The sequence below is a fragment of the Macaca fascicularis genome, chromosome 4, assembly GCF_037993035.2.
Source record: "Macaca fascicularis isolate 582-1 chromosome 4, T2T-MFA8v1.1".
Taxonomy (NCBI): Eukaryota; Metazoa; Chordata; class Mammalia; order Primates; family Cercopithecidae; genus Macaca; species Macaca fascicularis.
The window spans coordinates 126,000,121-126,025,309 of record NC_088378.1 but is presented as its reverse complement, the minus strand read 5'-3'; the positions used below and the strand labels follow the sequence as shown (position 1 = coordinate 126,025,309).

At 41.2% G+C, this 25,189-nt stretch overlaps 1 protein-coding gene across 9 annotated transcripts in view; it reads left to right on the top strand.

Annotated features, from left to right (window-relative positions):
- RUNX2 (RUNX family transcription factor 2) overlaps positions 1–25,189 on the top strand; it is a 243,028-nt gene that overhangs the window by 107,766 nt on the left and 110,073 nt on the right. For 3 of the 9 annotated variants that reach the window (XM_015449349.4, XM_015449347.4, XM_074037859.1), the window contains 2 exons: positions 15,326–15,391; positions 16,931–21,208. The exons of 3 other annotated variants lie outside the window; for them this stretch is intronic. In XM_015449349.4, the coding sequence (XP_015304835.3) occupies positions 15,326–15,391; positions 16,931–17,409 (545 nt within the window). In that variant the 3' untranslated portion in view covers positions 17,410–21,208. Of the gene's footprint in view, positions 1–15,325; positions 15,392–16,930; positions 21,209–25,189 lie in introns of those variants that run through there. 3 more of the 9 variants (XM_015449348.4, XM_074037860.1, XM_074037857.1) reach the window with 2 other exon arrangements.

Here is a 25,189-nt window from a genome sequence, read left to right as displayed (position 1 = left end):
CATAGATTGGAGCTTCAGGTGATGGGTTGGCTGTTTCTTTGGCTGTCAAACCTAGTTTTTAACCTTTCTCCCTGGCCTTTTCATTTAGCAGGGTATAGTAAAAGAGAATGGAGGTGAAAAAATGTAATGTGAATTTTCTCACTAGAGTGAGAAGCAGCAGATAACAGATAACAGCCACTGGAAAAAAAACAGTCACTTTAAAAAGGAATAAAATTGGTAGGGTACTTTATTGGAAAGAGGCATGCTTTCTCCCCATGAGCCAAGAGGTCTGAGTCCTGACAATACACATGTGTATAATGAATTTCCCTCCTCTTCAGATGAGTGGCTGGACTTGCTTGTACTCATGCCCTCCCGCTCCAGTCTCAAGGCGTTGGTACTGATCTTTTTTCACTACAACACCACTGTGGTATAATAGTGAAAATCACTGCACAGCTGGCTTAGGAGATAGGTAACTAGACACTTAAGTGCCTTAAAACGAGGGAACTGGAGATGTGGTTGTCTTTCAACCCATTTGCAGACTTTGCAAGCTAGTATTTGAGGTGTCAGCTTCGGACTTGCAAAGCCACGGCTTCTTCAGATGGCTAAATTGCCTTCCTCCTGCACTTTACCACATTCCCTGGTACCTAAGAGAGAAAAACTATTTCACCAAAGTGAACCTCTCCCAGGGGTCTTCCTACCACCATTTTAATGAAAAGGTTAAATCTCAAACTGCAAATTATAGAATGTCTAGTTAGAAGTTTGAAAATAATCTTTGTAAAAATTTATGAAAATCAAATAAGCAGTACCACTTTAGGTTATATAGAAGGCGAATTGGAGGCAAATCCCTTCAGTTATCTAAAAATGTGGCAAGTAAGTTCCAACAAGTGTAACAAACAGGTTAACATTGAGGGAAACAGGAAGAACAAAGAGATAGGCACAAGTACAATCTGTGAGTTAGGGTTATTGCATTCCCCTATCGTAACATATTGCATATGAAGAGGCCCATGGCCCAGTGCAGTTAGATGACAAGTGGACTGTGGCAGCCTATCAAGCTGCTGTCTCCAGAGGATGCTGCTGGTCATCCAGGAGAAGTGGAGACTTGGGCAGGTGCAACAGAATATGTACAGACAAACTGAGGACTCCCAGAAAGGAGGAGGCATCTTAGGAGGGCACCTTGAACACTTCTACTGCTCTCCTTAAGGAACTCCAGAGAGTGAGGGAATTAAAAATAAGTGAAGGAATTAAAAATTAAAAATTAAAAATAATAAAAATTTAAAAAAACGATCGGGTCCTCTGTAATAGCTCTTTTCTGATGGCAGAAAGTACTTAAAGCTCACAGATAAAGAACATCATGTTAGAACCTAAGACAAATTAAATGCCGGGGAAGATGGGAAGAATTTTACAACTAAGTCCAAAGGTGAGAGTAAAAATAAATGTGTAGTAAGACTAAGTATTAATAATACTTAGATAGTGCTTTACGTCTATAGATAGCACTTTCACAGACATCATTTCATTTCATCATCACAATGCATTGGAGTATCAATACTATTACACTCAGTAGTTTGCCAGTAGGAAATCGGGGCTCAGACATTCAGAGATTTGTTCAGGGTCATCAATTGAAAGAGATGGAGGGTGAAAACTCAATTTCAGGTCTTTTAGCTCCACAGGATGTGCTTTTCCCTACTCTGCATTGCTGTAGGAGTCTCCATATCAGAATCAGACTTTGCTACAAAGGCCTGTTGGATATCATCCTAAGAGGAATATTTGTATCACTAGTCTTTCCAGCCCATACCTGGATAACACCATTAATCCTTACTAAGTAGCCAAAATTCATGGTTTGATGCAGATCAGAGAACCCAAAATAAAGTAAAGTGGACCAAATCCCTAACCAGAAATAATAGCGGAAAAATCTACCTCCCAATTTTGTAAGAACATACATTTTATTCTAGAAATTTAAAATGTACACATTAATGAGATCTTAAAACCTCAAAAGAGGCTGGGTGCAGTGGCTCATGCCTGTAATCCCAACACTTTGGGAGGCCAAGGCAGGCAGATCACGAGGTCAAGAGATCGAGACCATCCTGGCCAACATGGTGAAACTGTGTCTCTACTAAAAATACAAAAATTAGCCAGGCGTGGTGGTACGCGCCTGCAGTCCCAGCTACTCGGGAGGCTGAGGCAGGAGAATCGCTTGAACTCAGGAAACAGAGGTTGTGGTGAGCCAGGATGGTGCCATTGCACTGCAGTCTGGCAACAGAGTGCGATTCTGTCTAAAAAAAAAGCCTCAAAATATATTCTTTTATATGTGGGACAAGGAAATTTAAAGCTACTTAAATTATGCGCAATATATTCTACCCTGCGAGAGCTGGAAAGTTTGATACAAAAAATCATTTATTTTAACTTGAGATAATTCAGATCAAAGAGTTTGCTTAAATAATCTAGAAGAGAAAAAGAAAAATAACTCACATGATATCTCCCATCGAATATGTGAGCCTGAAGTGTTAGTTTTAACTTCCTCTACTGCTAAATTTAAGGATGAAAGACTTTCTTAAAAAGCTAGTAGTGTTCCCATTTTCTTTTGGCCTGTGTTGGGAACGGTTGTTAACAATTACATTTTTTTAATTTTTAGAAAAGATCCTAAATTTTTGAATTGACATTTTGTACATAGAAAACTTGGATTTTTTTTTCACATTGAATGTATAGATTTATTACCTCATTTTGAAAACTAGTACTGCTTTTTAATGAATGGGGACCATTCTTTACAGGAACAGTATTTCTAGTAGAATTTTTGAAGGTATTTTTGGAATTCTCAGACTTGTCCAATATGTAGCAGGATCAGAATTTTAGAGCCGGGAAACCCACAGAGATGATTTCGTCCCCGCCCCTCATTTTACTGAAGAGGAATGTGTGGGTCGGGGAGGGAAAGGGACTCCACCGTGATCACCCTGCGAGGCAAGGACAGCACTGTGACCAGAACCCACATCTCCAGTTCCTAGTTCAACACTCTAGAATTATTTTCTCCTGCTACATTTCTCATAGGCTACTGACATTGTATTAAAATTGCTATCCATGGCCATTGTGACCTGAAGAAGAAGAAAAACAATGAACCCCCAATGACCTCTTCCTCCTCTGCACCTTTCCTCTTTTCACCCGAAAATTAAGTCCTTATGAAAAGAGTAAATAGATGTGGCCCTGCATCTGTGGCAGCACTGTCTCTCCTGCCCAGTCATTGACTCCTTTGGTCCACATCTGGAGTGGACTCAGTGGACATGATTCTGAGGCTGAGAAAAATAGGACTTGGATTTTGTCCTTGGCAGGCAGAGAACTTCCACTGTTTGAGGAGCTACTACTGGACTACTGTGTGTTTATCCCACATCCCACAGCGAGCTAAGCAGACCGGGCTCTTCTTCTTCTTCTTCTTTTTTTTTTTTTTAAACGGTCATCAAAACAAGTAGCTCCTCTCAGACACCTTAATACATAATTAGGTGTGTCTGTTTACACTTGGGAGACAGAGGGCTTCATGTCCCAAAGAAATACAAGACGTCTGGGAACAGCCACAAACAGATGTTGAAAATGTCCATTTGTGGCGAGTTTATTACTATAGCACCAGGAATAAACATTGAAGATGAAACCCCTCTGAAGGGGTGTGTGTGTGTGTGTGTGTGTGTGTGTGTGTATTGAGAGGGGAATGTTATTGAGCAGAGTAGAAAGTGAAAGGAGGTTCTACTTTTTAAAAAATTTGCTCTAGTATTTGTTTATCTCCTACAACAAGGAAAATTTCGCTATTTGGCTTTGGCTGTTTGAAGGCTTTTGCCAAATGCTTAACAATCTGTAGGGTTTGATTTCTTTCAGAAAGACCACTTTGAGAACAAGGCTCTATGTAACTAAGATGTGTTTGTTTTTGTTTAAATCACTCAGAAGAGAAATCATCTCTTGTCCATTGTTAAAAGAGAGTTTTCAATCAAAGGAAAATTCTACATATTCTAAAATATACAAACAGCTCTTTGAAACTGATGCCAAATCAAACTCTAAAAGGGACGTTTTCCTTGCAGAAGTTTTGAGTTAATTCTGTGTGCAGGGCTTGAGTGGAAAAACGCTGCGACTGTCAGAGGAACGAGTTACTACAACACTGCATTTGGATTCGGAAGTTACATAAGGAGCATTGTCTCAGGATAGCAGGAAGACTCTTGTACATGGTTTTAGGCTAATTCCTACCAACAAAGAGAAAGAAATTCTTTGCAAAGTCAGTTTTTCAGTTAAATAAAAGGTAGTAGTTTGGTTCCTGATGTCACTGGATATAAACATCCAATGCGAGAAGGCATACCAGTCATCACTTTAAAAATATAAACTGAAATGTGCCCTGTTTTTAAAGAAATACCATCTTTTTTTTTTTTTTTGAGACAGAGTCTCACTCTGTCATCCAGGCTGGAGTGTAGTGGCTCAATCTCGGCTCACTGCAACCTCCACCTCCCTGGTTCAAGCGATTCTCATGCCTCAGCCTCCCGATTAGCTGGGACTACAGGTGCATTCCACCACGCCTGGCTAATTTTTGTATTTTTAGTGGAGACGGGGTTTCACCATATTGGTCAGGCTGGTCTCGAACTCCTGGCCTCACGTGATCCGCCTGCCTCAGCCTCCCAAAGTGCTGGGATTACAGGCCTGAGCCACCATGCCCAGCCCTCCTGTCTTCAAGACTTTGGATGAAAAGTAGTAGATGCTAATGAGGCACCTCTACTGGGGGAAAAAAAGGACACAAATTGGAAACCCAATGCGTTCATTTCAGCTCTGCACTAATGAGCTGTGTCCTCCAGACGGTGCCTTCTTTCTCTGATGAAGCTTCCTTATCAATCGGTGCCTATCCTGCCTACCTCTCAGGCTCTTGGTGAAGGTAAAACCAAAAGTATGTAAAAACAGTGAAAACTTAAAAAGCAAAATCTGAGATGTTAGCTTATCATTTCATGATGAGTTTTGAGAGGTAGGTTGATGTGGGACCTGATGATTTGCTGGGACTGAAAACCTCAGAAACAGTTTTTGTTCGTAGGGTAAAGGGGGCAAGCCAGGGGACAGAGGAGAGCAAGAGACTCGCTGCAGAACTAACTGGTAGTCAGGGCGGAGCTGTGGCTCCACAACTAACCTGAACCCTTTCAGGTACACACAGGTAGAGTAAGTAGGAAAGGCAGTTAGCAGATTTAGGTCAAATCTGCTATTGCCATCATTTTTCCCTTAGACACACATTTAAATACTTTTTGTATGTAAGTCTGAGAGGGGCGATGGTGTGTTTAAAGATAAATAGGACAGTAGTCCCATTTTTTAAAGGCTAGTTGAATGCAGCCATAAAAAAGAACGAGATCATGTCCTTTGCAGGAAGACAGATGGAGCTGGAGGCCATTATCCTTAGCAAACTAATGCAGGAACAGAAAAGCAAATGCTGCTGCATGCTCTCACTTATTTGTGGGAGCTTGAATGTTGAGAACACACGGACACATATGGACGGTGGAGGCTGGGAGGATGGAGAGGATCAGGATAAATAACTAACGGGTACTAGGCTTAATACCTGGACGATGAAATAATCAGTACGACAAACCCCTGAGTCACAAGTTTATCTGTGTAACAAACCTGCACATGTACCCTTAAACTTAAAAGTTAAATTAAAAAAAAAAAAAGGCTAGTAGAGGTGACCATGCAATTGTTGCTCCCCCAGCAAACTTATAAGAAAGATACAAACGAAGAACTAATTGCCTGCAGAGAGAAAGGAGAGGTTACTGTGGGCTAAAGCAAGAATATGTGAAGAAGCTTCACAGCAATTGGGGACTGTGAGGTCGATTTTAAAAGCTGTTTAGAATTTTAAGGAGTTGAGATAGGGTAGGGGGCTAGGGGGATACTAAGGGCCAAGGGGCTAATGTAAACCCAGGCAGGGAGGTGGGAAAAGGCAGGATAGCACAGAAGATGGAAGAGGGTCTGGTATGTCTGGACTGTAGAGTTCATGAGAAGGAAAATGAGACACAAGACTGGAAAGGTAAGTTGGGACAAGATTGTTGCTCTTGCAAATGTTTGTGTGCACTTAACACAGAGTCTAGAAACACACACACACCTGAGCGAAAAAACCTGACGTGAAGTCACAGAACAGGTAGGCAGACATGAACAAGGAAATCTCAAGGAACCAGAAAGTCAAACAAGATAAAGATTCAGGAAGCCAGATAAACCACCCAAGCAGAAGATGCAACACACAAAGTGAACCTCGAATGTAAAGCCAGCGTCTGTCACAACCCGGAAGCCCCTTATGTATTTCCTCCTGGGGCAGGAACCCCTCCCAGGGCATGGTCAGCCCAGGCCTCCACTGGGGCACAGGTAAGTGGCTGCATCTGACTGTAGAGGGAGAAAGGGCAAAAATAAGCATAGGTCCTCGCACCATACAGTTTGAGGCTGAAGCCTGTGGCTTTGATCCTAGATCAATAGGGATTGTGTTAGGCCTGGGGTAGCTGTATCTTTTAGAGCTGAATTATAGAGATTGAACAGCACTTAGTAATCTGGTTCAAGTCCTAGGTCTAGGGGCATTAGGCAATTTGAGCCACGTGCTTTAAGGCCTAGGATGGCCTCAGGGCTGTTGGACCACACCTGGGCACCAAGCCTTTTGAGATCTATTTTGGGAAATTGTATTTTTTTTTTTTGAAAAAATAGTGCCCCCAGCTTGTCAGGTTTTGTGTGATTTGGACTTGAAAGCAGCCGCTGCCTGCAGTGGACTCTTCCTTTTCCCTGGCGTCTCTCCTGGACCAGTGCTAGTCTCGGTTACAGGTGTAGTCTTAGATTGGGTAGGTTTTAGATTTAAAGGAGCAGCTTGAGTCCTACTTTAAGAAGCAGAGTCCGACTAGAACTCTCAAACTCTATCTGAAAACAGTGGACTTTGTGGTGATTATTCATTTCATAGTCTTTTCCTACCTCAACCAGCATCTCTCTTCTCAGTTATGTTTTTTTTTTTTTTTTTTTTTTTTTTCCAGAAGAGTTTGACTGGATCTGCAGTTAGGTGTGTGGGGTTGATCGCGAATTTCAGGATTTTGATTCTCAATTTATGTATTTTCTAGCTTGGAGACCCAATCTTTTCAGTTTCCTTCTTCTCTGGCTCTACTATAGAGTTCAAATAGTACGGGTAGGGAGGAATGCCCTTTTAGGATGGAAATGTTGGCTATTTGCTGTGTACTGTTACCAATTCCTGCTTACAAGTGTCTCATGCAATGAGACTAAGGAATATAAAACGTGATTTGCTTCATATCATTCAGAATGCCAGTGGTAAAGACAATATCAGGCTGGGTCAAGCATGGCAAATAAGTGAATGCATCTGCCTCCCATTCCACCTCCATCCCCAGGGCTGTCAGTGATAATTGGTCAGAACGCTTTTCATCATCGCCTTCCTGGTAGCCATGGCGAGGCTGCTAGAATTCACATGAAAATGACCCCAAATTCCTGCACCCTAGGGGAGACAGTGGCAGCAAAGCCCCCACAAGTCTGGGGCCGGGTCGTGGGCCACCATGTACTGATCTGTAACTTCGATGAAATCACTGTTTTTTGAGTTTAAGTTTGCCATTCATAAACTACAGCCAGTGACTTTGCTACCTCACAGAGGATTTAATGACAAAATGGCAGTGGGAGTGCTTCAATCGAGTGCTTCTGCAGATCTGAGCCGTGGAATCCCAGTTGTTTGGTTAGCCACTCTTTTAGTCAATTTTTGCTAACACGATGGGATGCTGTGGCTGTTCCATCACTTATAGGACTCATATGGTTAGGGAACTAAGCAACTAACTCGTCTATTAAGCAATAGACGGTTCTAGTTCCCAGCCCATCATCAAGCAGCTTCAAGTCAGAACATTCCTGCACCAGGGCTTCAGGCTTGCTACCAAGCCTGAAGGAAACGCCGCGCAGATTTTTCCACGGGAGCGCCTCAAAGGGCAGAGGAAACTCAAGGGCTCCTTCACTACCCCTGCTCTCCCCGATCTTCTGGCATAACCCAAAACAACCCCAAGTCCCCTAAGGAGAATATTTTCATGTCTCTTGTTTTATCTGAGAATGTATGTGAATTTTATTTTAGAATATGTATGTTTTTGTTTTAATACAAAAATAATGTTTTAACTTACTAATATCAGTTAAAGGTCCCTCTTTAAAAATCCTTCTCCATTTGTCCACTTCTTGTATTTCATGCCTTCCTATCAGTTAGGCTTTGGTGTCTAATATATAACATCTCAACCAGTTCATAAATTTCTGCTTTTAATATAGCCCAAGTTACCACTAGCGCAGGCCACAGGAAAATACCAGGCTGTCCTGTCTGAATTCTGGCTTTTTTTTGAAAGATTTACTTAGGAACAATTTATCATTTAGTTTGCAATTTTTAAAATAATCTTAATTGACCACATATGTTATCAAATAAGGGTTGGTCTTGCAGCCTCTGCCTCGCTCGCCATCTCCCCGCCACCTCCCACCCCCTCGTTTGCACATGCGCACAACCTCCTGCCAAGATGTCAGAAAATTAATTATGCCACTCTAGGCAGATATCATCGCAGGAAAGCCTCTCTCTGATTTAAGGTAAGATTACCGATATTGAAACTGTTGTTTTTAGAAGGGAAAGACTAAACCTCTCTCCCTCGTTTTTCCTAGTTCCTTCTCTCCATGTTTTGGTAGCCATAAGTCATTAGTGGTTTTTAATTTTTCTGAAACTGAAATAAGGTCTGAAAGGGTGGATTTGTCCCTTTTTTTCCTCCTTTTTTCCTTTTTTTTTTTTTTTTTTTTTTGCTGGCTAATCGGAGGAACGCAACCACATCTGAAGCCACTTGGCTCATTATGAATTTCATGGAAACTGATTCTCTGAAAGTGTTTCCATATGTGTTCCCAATATATCCCATCCTCTCTAAATGGGAGCACAGACGTGTGCATGGGCTGGAAATGGCTTCAGGATGTGACAGGGCAGTCATATGACTGCCACGGCACCGTGGGTGGCCCCTTCTGAAAGACACGGTGTCCTGGGTGCTGGCCTCCTTCCTGCAGCGGATCTGGTTTCAAAGACTATCCACCCTTCCTAGGATTTAAAAAGTTCTTAATCAAGGCCTAGCAGGAAGATCTCTCTCATTTTTCCTCCCTTTTCTCTCCCCCTCCATCTTTGGCTCCTTCCTTCCCTTGCTCTCCCTCCCTGTATGCATACACACTCACTCACACTTCTACTGCCTGCCCCCTTTCCCTTTACAAAAGGAAATATATTCTTCCAACAATATCCTCAAAATTTGGGTGGGTTTAAGGAATGGCTGAATTTTCTGAAAATTGCCAGGTTTTTTTTTTTTTTCCTCTCTCTCTTTTTCCTTCAGCATAACATACTTTCTTAGCCTTAGGATCAGCTAGTTCTTTCAGAATTTCTGAGCATGCAGTGGAAAAGTACAATTCATTACAACACAGAAAACAAATATTTAGACTGGATAGTTGAGGCACTTTCCCTCTCTTTTGCAAAAGAATGGAGTTTGCTGGTCATTTCATTATCTTAAAATGATTTCACAATCTCATTTTGCTGCTTTCTTCTCCATCAGGATGATCCATTGCATGTCTTCCATATATGGTACATTTTCCTAATTATCATCTAATGAAATGAAAAGTAAAACTAAGTTAGTGATGGATAGTTGATCATTTTATAGTGTGAGGGGAGAAATTCCGGGAAATTTAGAAAATTGGTTTCTTAGAACCTCAGTGTGGAAAATGCAAAGTAATATTTTGCATATAGTCTACATTTGACTTTTGGATAATGTTTATATAGCATTTCTACCTCTGTCATGCTTGCCTGCTTGAGACTTTGGTAGTAATTCATCTGCTTAGCAAAATTTTTTGAAGCATCTGTCTTCTCAGCACCATACTATGTATTAGCTGGGATCTGGAAGAATATGTCGTTCTTACTCTTAATTTGCTTCCTCTTTAGTTGGAAAATGAAAATTCTTATCTAAAACCAATGATAATACTTAGGAATGTGTGCAGCAGTAAGATTTCTCTACATAAATGTCCAAGGTTTGTTTGATAAATGAAATGTTATGGTAAGAATTTGTATGCCCAGGAAATCCTTGTGTAGTGGTGAGATTTGAAGACAGTGCTTGCTTACCTTGGTCTGACAGAGAGAAGGGAGAAAGCCATGGGTGCTGTGGAGAGCATGGGCAAAGCTCCCTTGAGTGTCCTGAGTATATATCACTCTACCAGGAAGAGGGGCCATGCTGAGGAGCAGTGGGATATGACTTTGAAATAGGGCAGAGGACTCTGAATATGCACATAGCTTCCTTCCTTTTCACTCCTTCATTACAGAATTGCTCAGATATGCCTTTTGAAAGGTGGCTGGCCTATGCTTGAGTAAGGGGTAATACACTCTTGTTTAAGGCCCTACTGCCTGTGTGACTTAAAAAGGCAGTAAGTGGAAAAATTTCCCTTTTCGTGTGTGTTTTCATAGAATGCAGATCTCAAGAAGCTCAAGGCAGACCCTCTGTGTTTTCCTCTGCACCCTGCATGCTCTGTCAGGGTGCAGAGGTAGAATAGAATGCTGGAGCTGGGACGGAGAATCGTGTCGGAGTCTCGTGTTACCGCTCAGATCTACCATGCCTGCAGGCTTCCGTGTCTATAAAATTCATCTATGGAACTCATCTACGATTCTTGATGACTCTGACTTCTGCTTCTGCATACTAGTCTAAAAATTCAAACAAGATGCTAGTTTCACTCTCTGTTCCTTTAAGCTACTCACTCAAAGATTATGATCTTAGTGGCAGCAATTAACCCAGGATCATGGGGAAGGACGAGTATGCTTACCTAACAGCAGGCCGTGCGTTTCTGACCTGGCCCTCTTTCCCCTTCATCTAGTCTCCCCAGGGCTCCCTAGTGTGGATCTACACCCAGATACTGGCTGGGAGGCAAGACAGGTGCTGGGACTGAAGAGGAAATAACAGTGGTAACAAACCAGAGGCATCCGTTTACTAGTGTCAACTGCTGTTTTGGGGGCTCCTGTCTGCAATGTGAGGTCAAGTGATGCGATAATGCTTGGGAATAGCTCTGAATGCTCTTTAAGGAGAGTTTTACAAGGTTTTATAAGTATGGAGTGTATTTGAGTTACATTTTAGGTTTGATGTCAGCATTGCTCAATGCTTTTCATATCTTTTTCTTTTGTGTTAAAACTGTACAGAGTTATTGTACGGAGTTCCCAATCCTTAGACTAATTTATATATTCATTTATCCATCTAACCATGCACCCACATTTTTTTTTTTTTCATTTTAACCTCCTACAATGTACTAGGTTCTGAGAGGGCTATGAGAGGAAAACATATTCTTTGCCATCCAAAGCTGACTTTATAGTTGGAGAAAACAGACTAAGAAACAGCTAATAATTCAGTAAGAGAGTGAGTAAGGGTGCAAAAGAGTGATACAGAAAATAAATGCTATTGGAACAGAAGTAAAATAGGAAATTAAATAATAGAGCTGTTGGTAAGGGGGCAGCCAAAACATTTAAAAGGGGGAGAAGATTCTTGGTTACCAGGGGAGAGCAGCTCCACGTAGGTCTTGTGTATTACATGTTCCAGTAGAAAGAACTCTGAGAGGGGGTTAATAAAACGTTCTTGGGATTTATTTGAGATTTGTCGAAGCAATAACTCCTACCATTTAAAAGGCCCCAATGAAGCTTTGAAGTTAACACCTCATTGCTGAGAAGTATGATGGCTTTTCATTCTGTACCTTTATCCCCTCACATAAAGTGGGCAGAGGACTCTGAATATGCCAACATATGTTCAGTCTGGATTCAAGGCTCCCCTTCCTTTTTTTCTGCCCCGACCTGCCTGCTCCACAGGGATGTGTGAATGTACCACACAGAGGCCAAGAGGACATGGGGCATGGGGTTTCCCAGCTGACAGCCCCAATGGCAAGTACCTAGTATGTTATTTTGCTCAAATTCCAATTTCTTTTTGTTCTAGAGATCACCTTACCCATTTTCCATCAACCAACCATTATTTATTGGGGGCCTAGTCAATGAGAAAATGTATGTTAAAGTAAAGGCCTTGGTAAAGGCCTCCAAATGTCAAACACAGGTTTGACTGTTAGGGGAGGCAAAAAAGTATCAGACACATCTCTACCCTCCACAGCTACTCTCAGTGGGAGCCAAACCTGACTCAGGATAAGCAGCATTGGAAAGCAGTGTGTGAAAGATGCCACGTGGAGGATTGCAGGCCCTGAAAATTGGAGATCAGACATTCTCTTTGATTCCCCCTTATCTTGGTTTCACACACTTTCCACTTGAAGACCAAGAAACCTAGCTGGGTAAAGAGAGGCTATTTCCTTTTCCCTCATAGACCTTGGGAGGAGGAGAAAGATGTTTTTACTTTTATTAGTGATTTTATTTTTATTTGCACTCCATGGAAATTTTATTAATATATTCTTCCCTGTGTATATTAGGTTGTGAAAAATTGCTGCTGCCACTACCGTTACTATTTTAATGAGCAAAGTTCTTGCAGCTCTCTTTATGACAGCTACATTTGTTTGCAAGCTGTTTGGCTTTGGCTAGGGGTGTAGACAGCAGTTTTGGAATGAAATGCATCTGTAGGAAGCCAGCAGGTCCTAAGGGGATCATACCCTTGACCTTGGTCTCATTCACATGTTGCCCTGAGCAACTAAACTAATTGCCCATTATTTAGCAGATTAGATCAACAAGGCCTGAAAGAGTTGTTAATAATATCCCAAAGATAGGAACTCTCACTGGGGCAACACTTAGGCAGCAGAAGAGTCAATGTAAGTATTTTGAGATATTTTAAGTATTTTTCATTTAGGCAAACCAACCTCTAAGATAGCAGAGGTATGTGTGTGTGTGTGTGTGTGTGTGTGTGTGTGTGTGTGTGTGTGTGGATATATCTGTGATCATGTTAACCAGATTCCTTAAGGGTAACTAAGATCGCATATCCTTTGTTAGAAGTCAGAGAGGTCTGTCTAGCTGTGGCTGTGATTTTGTGATATTGAGTAAATGGCTTCCTTTCTCTAGATATCACCCTTCCTATTTGTCAAACAGGGGTTAGATTTGCATTACCTAAGCAGTAAATTAGGGTTTAGACTTTTCCATCAGAGTTCCTCAACCAGCATAATGGAATATTTGAGTAGCTTAGGGGATCTGGGAGCATAGCCTAAAGCTGTACAAGTGCAAAATTTTTGTTGAGGTGATTTTTTATTTGACTTTGACTAAAAATTCACGTAAATGTTGCATTCTCTTCCACATCATATTCGTGTTTATTGTATAGTGTATTATTTTCCCCAAGCTGAGTAAAACCAGCCCATTGGGAAAATGCACAATGATTATCTTGGGCTTCTAGTAACTCCTGGCAGTCCCCCAGGAACCCCCAGATGTAGGCACATACCATTTTAAAACTCTTAGCACCAAGTGATCTAGTGTTGGCTATAGCACTCTCAACTTCTCCACTGTTCAGCAAAGCCTCATAGCCGAATGTACTTTGTATATGGAGGAGATAACATGGATAACAGCAAAAAGAATGGATTTGTGCAAGTTATTCCTTACTATTTTAAAAATGTCTCCAAACCACCTTTATCTATCCAGTAAGTTGTAGTCAGGAGTTTTAAACGGGCTCTTGGGAGCTCTGAGGGTACCAGGCATATCACTGGGGGAGTGGCTGAGCTTTGGTTTTATATTTATAAAATCAGATTGGGGTTGCACTACTTTTAGAACTCTAGGCTTTCATAATGTGGACTCTTAATAAGTCAGATTTACATTTTGCTTACTTTAGTTGATGTAATATCCAGTTCTGTGTTTGTAAGTTTGTGGCTTCAGTGTGGTTGGTGACACAAGATATGACTAGTTTAGGATACAATGTCAAAAGAGCCCAAGAAGGGGTTCTAGAAGAAAACCTGAGTTCATATACAAAACAGAGATTAGAAGCAAAGATACAACCTTATTCAATGAAAGAAAATTTAATGCTATTATTTGCTTCTGTAACAATTGTTATTTTAAAAATTGAAGATTAGGAAGGAGTTTATAGTCTTTAAGTTTAATGTTTCTGCCACCACCCTATTGTGATTATTTTATAAGGGATCTCATGTGGTACTAGAGCAAATTGCTACTATTTCTTCCTACAGAACATGTTGCAACATGTTTCAGGAACATTTCTTGGTAACATAAAATGACTAAACAAATTCCAGAAAATTCTATTGTTTGTAAGTTGAAAAATCATCCTATAATCCCTTTCAAGTCAACATTAGCGCTCTTTGTCAAGAAAGAGTCCATTCTCAAGACATTAAGACTCAAATGCCTAGAAGTGATTGGTTAAAATACTGTAAACCTAGCGGAAATTTGTTGCATTGTTTTCTATAAACCATAACCAGAGCTCATTAATTGAAAAACGAATGTCAATTTGTGTTAGCTAGCATCTATAAACCAAAAAGGTACAGTGATCCTGGCGTGTGATGGGCAATAAAAACATCAGCAAAATGTATCAGGTAAAATTGAGAGGAAGGAGAGGGGAGGAGTAAATTCAAAACCATATTGGAGTTTACTGCCAGGGCCCCACATAAAGAGTTTTAATGAGGTTTCTGCATCAAAATAAGTGAAACCATACGGAATTGTAATTATTACTACAGTGTATTTTAAGTACAAATACACCTGAGAAGCAGTTTTTACATTAACGTGTCTATCTGTGTGAACTCCATGCTTCTGCAGGGGGCACACATTGGGGTTTTAAGTACGACTTCTTTCTGATACACACTGTTCACATTATTCTGGTTTTTCTTATATGATCTAACTATTGAACTTAATGCATACAGAAGTGACCTGCCCATTGCTATTAGTTCTGCCAGCTCAAGGTCACCTGGATGCCCTGCAATGCAGAGGCTGCCTGAGGAACAGCTGTGGCCTCCATTTGGCCTCTGTATTGTACGAGAGGCAGGGCACAAGCATTGGGCAGGGGAGATGTTGTGGCGCATCTGCTCCCATTTCTGATTCTGTCGTAATTACTGCTTCCACATTTTTAAACTTAAGCTTGTCAGAATTTCGTTTTGGGGAGGAATAGGTAGAGGCTAGTTGAGGATGGAAGAATTTATAAAAAGCAGAGAGTGACTGCCTGGGCTATGTCAGTTTTGGTTCTTCATCTTGAAAGTGTTTGCTTCTGGCCTTAGAAGCTGCTCCCTAGCTTTTACCCTCTGCTTATGGGCCTGCAGATTCTGGAAAAATACTAATGAGGCATGGGAACCTCTCTGTCTACCCCTCCCCTAAGGCTGTTGCTTCTCCTTCTCTCTTGGAATTCATGGTCATAGAACATTAGAGCTGGAAGGGAACTTAGAGCTCATCCCCCTCATTTTACAGATGATGACACTGCCACCTCTGACTTCTGCCTCTGGCCTTCCACTCTCAGTAAGAAGAGCCAGGCAGGTGAGACTTTTAACAATTGCTGGGCTGGGCAGGGCTGGGCTGGGTTGGGCTGTCTGGTTGTTACTGTCCGATTTGTAAATTTTGTTAACTATATGTTGCTTTTAACGAGTCACTTTATATTACAAATGCACATCATGGCACTTAACCCTTGCATTTTATAAAGATTATAAGCAGTGTGCATTTTAACAAAAATTAACAACTTTCAGTCAGCACCCTTAAAGAAAAGTGTTTGGATTATTCCCTTAATAAACATTGTAATATCCGAGAACAAGGTCTGAATAAAAATGAGATGAAGAAATACCCATTCATTAAAGTCCTCAAGAATTGTTTAGTGCTTTCCTTTATAGCTAAAAGCTGTAGGGAAAACAAATATATGAGATCCGAATAATCAAAATATTTTAGAAGGGATCAATATCTTAACAAGAGTACTGGTATTAGAAAAGGGCTTGTCACAATTCTGTCAATTCTAGAAAAATAATAAACCTAGCCTTTAAAGATCACAACTACAAGATTGTAGCATTTCAGAAAACAGATTTCCACATGAAATGGTGTATAACGGTGGTTTCATAAGTTCGGCACCAGAAACATCTATTAAGGAGGCCTACCGTTAGCTTTAGACGTGAAGGGCTTCACGTGTTAGGGGAAAACCATCTTTGCCTTCAGGTTACTGCTTCAAGTTGACTTGAAGCTCGTTCTGTTGGATGTGGTGCTGGGGCCTGGGAGACAGGTGGGGAGTGCCCTCCTCTTAATCTCCCCTAGGCAGTGAGCCTCTCGCAACCGCTACTGTCAGCACCTGGCCTAAATCAGGTCACAAGTCTCCCATCAAGACTTGAAATGCAGTGATTCCTAAGGTACCAAGCCCCCTTGTGCCTCCTAACTCCCACTTTCAAAACCGACTGATCTAGTAGCTTATGACCCTCCCTGTCCACCCCCAGAGAAGTTATGTTTCTGGTTTGATTTCACTGTTGCTAAGATGAGACTTCTGACAAGATTTTAAATTCCTTTAAGGCGTTAAAGGAAATGATAGGAACATGATAGGCTATCTTTTTGATGTTCCTTCATGATGAAGGAGCCTGCCAAGAGTAAATAACAATAAGACATTATTTTGGAATTTCTTTATATTGAGTTGAGGAAAATAAACTTGTCTGACTTAGTAAAAATTTCACTTCAAATATCTAAAGTGCAACGAGAAACAAAAAAGAGAAAAAAAATCCATGAGGATTTGGTCTTAAAGTCTGGTGAGTGAACCTACGTGATCAGAGTGTTGGGTTGGTTTACACACTGACCTGGCACACATGTGGGTTTTTAAAGCCCTCTGGGATTCTCTGGGGTGAAAAATTTAAGAATCAATGCTGTTAAGACTACAAAGTGGGGGAAAAAAGACTGTAAAGTGACTGGTGCATTTGAAGGTCTGTTTGTGACTTGCTGTTCCTTTTTGGGAAAGCTAAAGTTTTCTTTTTTTTTTTCTTGTAACAATTCTATCATTATTTTAATTGATATTTACAGATTTTTCCCTCCATCTTCTGTTATAATTTTTAGGTGCTTCAGAACTGGGCCCTTTTTCAGACCCCAGGCAGTTCCCAAGCATTTCATCCCTCACTGAGAGCCGCTTCTCCAACCCACGAATGCACTATCCAGCCACCTTTACTTACACCCCGCCAGTCACCTCAGGCATGTCCCTCGGTATGTCCGCCACCACTCACTACCACACCTACCTGCCACCACCCTACCCCGGCTCTTCCCAAAGCCAGAGTGGACCCTTCCAGACCAGCAGCACTCCATATCTCTACTATGGCACTTCGTCAGGATCCTATCAGTTTCCCATGGTGCCGGGGGGAGACCGGTCTCCTTCCAGAATGCTTCCGCCATGCACCACCACCTCGAATGGCAGCACGCTATTAAATCCAAATTTGCCTAACCAGAATGATGGTGTTGACGCTGATGGAAGCCACAGCAGTTCCCCAACTGTTTTGAATTCTAGTGGCAGAATGGATGAATCTGTTTGGCGACCATATTGAAATTCCTCAGCAGTGGCCCAGTGGTATCTGGGGGCCACATCCCACACGTATCAATATATACATATATAGAGAGAGTGCATATATATGTATATCGATTAGCTCTCTACAAAGTGCCTATTTTTTAGAAGATTTTTCATTCACTCAGTCATGGTCTTGCAGCCATAAGAGGGTAGATATTGAGAAGCAGAAGGCTCAAGAGAGACAATCGCAATTGAGCTTCAGATTGTTTACTATTTAAGATGTACTTTTACAAAGGAACAAAGAAGGGAAAAGGTATTTTTGTTTTGTCGTTTGGTCTGTTATCATCAATAACCTGTTCATATGCCAATTCAGAGAGGTGGACTCCAGGTTCAGGAGGGAGAAGAGCAAAGCCGCTTCCTCTCTGTGCTCTGAAACCTCACACCCTCACAGTGGCAGCTGTGTATGGACCAGTGCCCTCCGCAGACAGCTTACAAAACCAGTTGAGGTGCACTAAAGGGACATGAGGTAGAATGGACGCTTCCATCACAGTACCATCATTCAGAATAACTCTTCCAATTTCTGCTTTCAGACATGCTGCAGGTCCTCATCTGAACTGTTGGGTTCGTTTTTTTTTGTTTTGTTTTTTTTTTCCATGCTCTAAGAAAGTGACTTCAAAAATAACTGATCAGGATAGATTATTTTATTTTACTTTTTTTTAACACTCCTCCTCCCCTTTCCCCACTGAACCAAAAATAAATCCCATCCCTAAAACCTGCCTTTTCCTTTTATGCAAAACTGAAAATGGCAATACATTATTATAGCCATACTGGTATAGATAGTGTTTGCGTTTGGCTATGTGTTATTTGTTTTCTTTTTTTTTAAATTATGAATATGTGTAAAATCTGAGGTAACTTGCTAACGTGAATGGTCATATAACTTTAAAGATATATTTATAATTATTTAATGACATTTGGACCCTTGAAACATTTCTTAGTGTATTGATATGTTGACTTCGGTCTCTAAAAGTGCTCTTTATTAAATAACAAATTTCTTCAGTGGTCTAGAGCCATATCTGAAATATTGCTAAGCAATTTCAGTTCATCCGGGCACAATGTGATTTTAAAAAATACTTCCATCTCCAAACATTTTAGATATAGATTGTTTTTGTGATGTATGAAGGAAATGTTATGTTTAGTTCTTTCAGATCTTTGAATGCCTCTAACACAGCTTTGCCTTTTAAAGCAATAATTAGGGATTTATAAAACAACCTTTAGCCCTTTATCAGCATGAAATGCTGGAGTGATGTGGTTTTCTAATTTCTTTGGGGTAATTATGACTCTTGTCATATTAAAAAGACAAGCACAAGTAAATCATTGAACTACAGAAAAATGTTCTGTGGTTTCATAGTTAAGCAAAACTCTAAATCGCCAGGCTTCATAGCAAAGACATAGTCAGCTTAAAGCCACACATGTGGATAGAAGATCAATTATGAGACACCTAGTACAGGAGAGCAAAATTGCACCAGGGACTCTTAACTAACCAGCCTTACCAAACAACACATCAGGGGAAGCCCAATCTACCTTACCCAAGGCCCCACTGGCAACTTTCCACAGAATTTGCATTTAGAGGAGCAGAATGACATCACTGTCTTTTGGGAGTAGGTCCTCTGAAGACGCAGCCAGGTTCCAGCAGGTAGCTGAGCTGAGAGGACATATGGCCCGTGGGGACCTACAGACAGCCTTTGACATTTGTATTTCTTACAATGGAGGGCCAAGGAGGGCAAGGGTGTGTGGAGTTTGGTGTCTACTACTGTGTACGAATTTGAGCTAGAGCCCTTCTGTGGCATGCACTTTGACCACTCCTGGCAGTCACATGGCAGATTTCCAAGTGCAAATCCTTAATCTAAACAAGGATCGTCTAATGACACCACCAGGCCAATCCCTGCTGTCCCCCCTGAAAAGTCAGGGTCCCTTCATTGGAATCCTCCACCCACCCAAGCAGAATTTAGCAGAGATTTGCCTTCAACCCCTAACGGCCCCCTTGTTCTCTGGTCCTTCTCAAACCCTCCTTTTTAGGCCACCCAGCATTGCAGGACAGCGTGTGGGGCAGCTGGACCTGTGCTTCCTGCCTGGGAGTCTCCCTTGGAATTCATCCTGACTCCTTCTAATAAAAATGGATGGGAAAACAAAACACTTTGCCTTCTAAAGGCTGTATACCAAGTATGCTTAGATAAATAAGCCACTTTTCTATTACTTAAGTAAGATGGAAGTAGTAATTGATACTATTTATTGTTTGTGTGTGGTAGCTTGAAGCACACCACTGTCCATTTATTTGTAAGTGTAAAATATGTGTTTGTTTCAGCAGCACTTAAAAAAGCCAGTGTCTGGTTACACATTTCAATTTTAATTAATTGACATAAAAATGTTACCGCCAGTGCCAGCTGCATCCTATTTAATTAAAAAGGTACTATATTTGTACATTATTTTGTAATGTTAAAAGGGCTTTTTTAAGTTTACAGTACACATACCAAGTGACTTTAGGGACGCTTTTGTGTTGAAATGTTACTATAGTGGCTGCAGGCAGCAACCCAGAAACACTTTAGAAGCTTTTTTTCCTTGGGAAAAATTCAAGCACTTCTTCCCTCCACCCTCACTCCAACCACCCCAATGGGGGTAATTCACATTTCTTAGAACAAATTCTGCCCTTTTTCGGTCTAGGGATTAAAATTTTGTTTTTCTTCTTCTTCTTTTTTTTTTTTTTTTTTTTTTCTTTTTTACTGAACCCTTAATTTGCACTGGGTCATGTGTTTGATTTGTGATTTCAAGACCCAAGCAAAGTCTTACTACTACTGTGGAACCATGTGCTAGTGCCTGGGAATTAAAATAGCGTGCTTCTCTATGTAGCACAAACATTGCTGGAATGTATAGTGTGATCAACACAGCCACATTTTTATCCATTTCAGTTGTCTCACAAATTTTAACCCATGTCAGAGTTCCAGAACAGGTACCACAGCTTTGGTTTTAGATTAGTGGAATAACATTCAGCCTGGAACTGAGAAACTCGACAGATTAACTATCGTTTGCTCTTTAGATGGTCTCACCGCCTCTTCCCTGCCAGGGCCCTTTCAAAATGAGCAGAGAAGTCCACACCATTAGGGACCATCTGTGATAAATTCAGAAGGGAGGAGATGTGTGTACGGCTTTAAGGATTCCCTCCATTCCAAGGAAAGGGACTTGCCCAGACTCCAGGTTAATACATGGAAACACGAAGCATTAGCAAAAGTAACCATTATACCTATGGTATTTGAAAGAACAATAATAAAAGATAATTCTTCCAAACCTTGAATTTGTTGTTTTTAGAAAACGAATGCATTTTAAAAATATTTTGTGTGAGAATTTTTTAGATGTTTGTTTACTTCATGTTTACAAATAACTGTTTGCTTTTTAATGCAGTACTTTGAAATATATCAGCCAAAACCATAACTTACAATAATTTCTTAGGTATTCTGAATAAAATTCCATTTCTTTTGGATATGCTTTACCATTCTTAGGTTTCTGTGGAACAAAAATATTTGTAGCATTTTGTGTAAATACAAGCTTTCCTTTTTATTTTTTCCAATTGCTATTGCCCAAGAATTGCTTTCCATGCACATATTGTAAAAATTCCGCTTTGTGCCACAGGTCATGATTGTGGATGAGTTTACTCTTAACTTCAAAGGGACTATTTGTATTGTATGTTGCAACTGTAAATTGAATTATTTGGCATTTTTCTCATGATTGTAATATTAATTTGAAGTTTGAATTTAATTTTCAATAAAATGGCTTTTTTGGTTTTGTTATGTGTGTACCTTGGGTCTTTTCTTGTTCACGGTTTCTCCCTAGTCTGATGTCTACTCCTGCTTACACCTGGGCACTTGCCAGGGCTTGTTAAGAGAAGAGATGCTATATTACTGGGGAGAAGAAAAAAAATCTTGGTAAACGGTGTCTTGTTTTGTCCTATTCCTAGAGAGGTGGGCAAAGAATCTAGCAGTGAACTCACTTCCTTACCAGCTTGTGTCTGAAGGAAGGAGTGCTCACCTTGAGTAAGGCCATTTATTCCAACTGTGGGACCTATCAGGGGTATAGATGCAGTCTTGATGGCTTCATGATTCTCATCTCTGGGAACATAAACACGGCCCGCAAGTGAACCTCTGGCTCTCAGCAGAAGATCTCAGGCAGCCCAGACGTAGGCTAGTCTGTTTTCTTTTCCACATCTCTTTTGGGTTCTTAAAAATAAAGTCACCCAAAGCCCAAGGATGAGTAAAAATGGACTTTGGCCTGGCAGGCTATAGCCTCAGAAGAATTCTCCTAGTGAACATAACTATAGTTTGGAGATTTTTTCTCCCCTTGGCCATTGTTTATTTTTGGTAAGTTCCCCCACTTGCGATAAGGTTGAAGGCCTAGGGTAGAAAAGTTGCTTTCTCTGTGTCCTGTGCTTTCTGAATGCTTGGGCTCACCACAATTCTAAAATAAGGACCCAGGAAATCATGGTGCAGAGAAGGTCAGCCAGTGGCCAAGCTGACCCACATCATAGGGAGAGTTAGAGACCTTGAAGATCTGCTCATTCTTAACCCTTTGGCACTATTTTCTAAGAAATCTTGGAAATAGTTAAATTGCAAGAATAGGAAATGTCCTGAAAGCATTTGGGTGAGCTTAAGCCAGGGAACTTGTCTGCAACTCTGAGGATGTAGATTTATTTATTTTTTAAAAAAATTAAACATCTGTGTGACTTTAAAGGACATTCACAAGGGAAGTGGTCACAGTGGCGTTCTTTCTGTCTCCAGTTTTCTCCAGCAGGATGGTCTAGGGCAAATCCCTTTACTCCTCTGTGTCTCAGTTTCTTGGTTTATGAAAAGGCGTTGGGCTAGATCTTGGCACTATTGACATTTCAGACTGGGTAATTCTTTTTGTGTGTGTGTCAGGGATGCTGTCCCATGCATTGTAGGATGTTTAGCAGTATTCCTAGCCTCTACCCACTAAATGTTAGTAGCACTTCCCTAGTTATGACAATCAAAAATGTCTCCAGATGTTGCCAAATGTTCCCTGGGTGGCAAGATCACCACCGATTGAGAACCACTGAGCTAGAGGCTTTATTGACAGAACTGATGTGAGAATACATTGTTTATTAAATTAGAGTAGCCAGGCAGAGGCTGAGGGACTTCCCAGTGATTGCTACACATCAGCCTTTTCCATCCCTTCACCTGACGGCACCCCAAGATTTGGATGTATTGTGAGGGCTGCTGTTGGCTTTTTCGTCTGCACTTCTTCACTCCTCTCTGCAACATGGGCTGTGCAGCCAGTGAACAGCCCAGCTGTGGGTCTTTGTTAAGCCTGGATTGGTTGGCCAGATTTATCATGGCCTGTTTCTCACTGAAACGACAGGCGGAAGAAGAAAGCAATTTCTGCAGTGTTTTTGACCCCTGGTGTCCCCTATCCCCCAAATATTTAATCATCAGGCATTTCTGCAAGAGTGGGTGTTTCCTGTTAACTCAATCCCAGCCGGGACTGGCCCAATAAACACCTCAGGTCTCTGTCACAGAGTTTATTTGGCTGGGAAATGGGTATTGCCATGTAAACAGGAAGCCCCCTGAAGTTATTATCTACAGACGCAGTGGAAGAGCCACATGTTTATATTTATGGGACTTGAAAACAGTCTGAAAGGCAAGGGAGGATGTCAGAAGCCCTCACTAGCAGTCATTGAGAGCAGGTCCTACAGCTCTTTATTAGTTAATTTTTTATTCCCTCTGGAAATGGTTGGTAAACAATAATGACCTAGCCAAGAGCCACTGCAGAAATGGAGGTACTGGCTTGCCTGATTTAATAAGCAACCACCTGTACCTAGATTACCCGGTTAACAATAACAATCCTATCAATTGGCCTCACTGTCCTATTTGAAAATTATTTTAGAGACCAGTCCTAGGAGGCAACAATTTGGAGGTATCTAAAAAGGTAGGATGCTTATGACAACACTGTCATCATCTCTAAGTTCTTCTGGGGAAGCGGAGGACAACTCAACCAGCTGCTCCAGTTGTAGCAAGTGTGGGCCAGCTCACCTGTGAAATCCCAAGTAACCCCTCATGCATTCACTCCTTAGTCAGTTTTTGTGGGGCTGGAGAGGACGTCTTCATGCAAGAGTTCGTAACACCTGAGCTGTCCAGATATTGGTACTGGGAATCAGGCTTGCACCCTAGGCCGATGTATCCCAGGTATACTCCAAATTGCTCCCAACCCATCTCGGCTCTTCCATTGTCTCTCTCCTCCAGCCCGGAAAAGGTGCTTAAGAAAGGCCAGGTAGGAACCAGTATGTGGAGAGCTGATACTCTTGATTTAAACTGTGGGTTCTGAGCAAAGGCAAGGGAATCTTTCCTTCCTCACCACCATTCCTGTGGACCCTGAGAAGCCTCTCTGTGTCTTCCTAGGGGCTTCTCAGCGGTAGCTATTCAATCAGGTGGCCTTGGAAACGAAATTTTCAGAAGTTATGAATCAAAACTTATCAAGGAAAAGGATCCACTGTAGATGCAAAGGGTAATACGCCAGGGATGTGTGTGTATGTGGTGTGTGTGTATGTGGTGTTTGTGTGTGGTGTATGTATGTATGTGTGTGTATATGTGTGGTGCATATGTGTACGTGTATTTGTGTGTGTGGTGCATATGCGTGTGGTGCATGTGTGTATGTGTGTGGTGTGTATGCGTGTGTGTATGTATATGCGTGTGTGGCATGTGTATGTATACGTGTGTGGTGTGTGTGTGTGTGGTGTGTGTGTATGTGTATATGTGTGTGGTATATGTGTGTGTGTGTGGTGTGTGTGTGGTGTGTATGTGCATGTGTATGTATGTGTATATGTGTGTGGTGTGTGTGTGTGGTGTGTGCATGTGTATGTATGTGTATGTGTGTATATGTGTGTGGTGTGTGTGTATGTGTGTGGTGTGTGTGTGTGTATATGTGTATGCGCACACAGGTATGTGCATGCCTGAAGGGAGGGAAGGAGGAGGGTGAAGTTTGGAATGGATACCTGAACAGCCACCCACTCAGGGAAAGTCACGTGCTCAGGAGACACAGTGTTTCTTGGCCTCAGCTTATTTCTGCAAATTCTTCAAAAAAAAAAAAAAAAGCACTGCCTTTATCCCACAAGTGATGAAGAAACAATTACTTGTCTTCAAATAGGTTATTGGGACAACGGACACTGGATGCTCCTTGATATGTCAGTTAAGGGAGCAGGGAGAAGCTAACATTTAAGGAGTTTTTAGTAATTTTTGTAAAGCTTTTATTCAAAAGCTTGTGACTCAATCCAGCCCTGCTATTCAGACATGCTCAGCCATTTGGGAAGCAGAGGGATCAAATCTCTGGAAACACATTTAACTTTTACCAAAATGTATTTTAATTCATTTCTTATTATCTTGTTGTGTTGATGTCAGGCCACTTAGTGGGGTTTAGCATTGCAAACATAGCTCAGTTCTTGATTGCTATCTACTCTTTCCAGGTCATTCCGTCCCACTCCATAGCCAATAAAAAGGGAAGAATTTCCCCCACCTGCTATTCTTATAAAGAAATCAAGGACATAGAGCAAAATGCTTTTAACAAAAAGGCAAAATTCTTCCACATAAGCCCTTCAAGGAGTAGCTCTTGCAGCAGTAACATTAAATGGGACCAGAACACAAAAATGCACAGGCTCATGTGGCCTTAGGAAATTTCTCTGGGAGGACCAAAAGTTCTAGAGTTAACCCGAATGTGGAAAATGGAAATAGGAAAGAGTAGGCTCCGTGGAATTAGAGATACAGTAT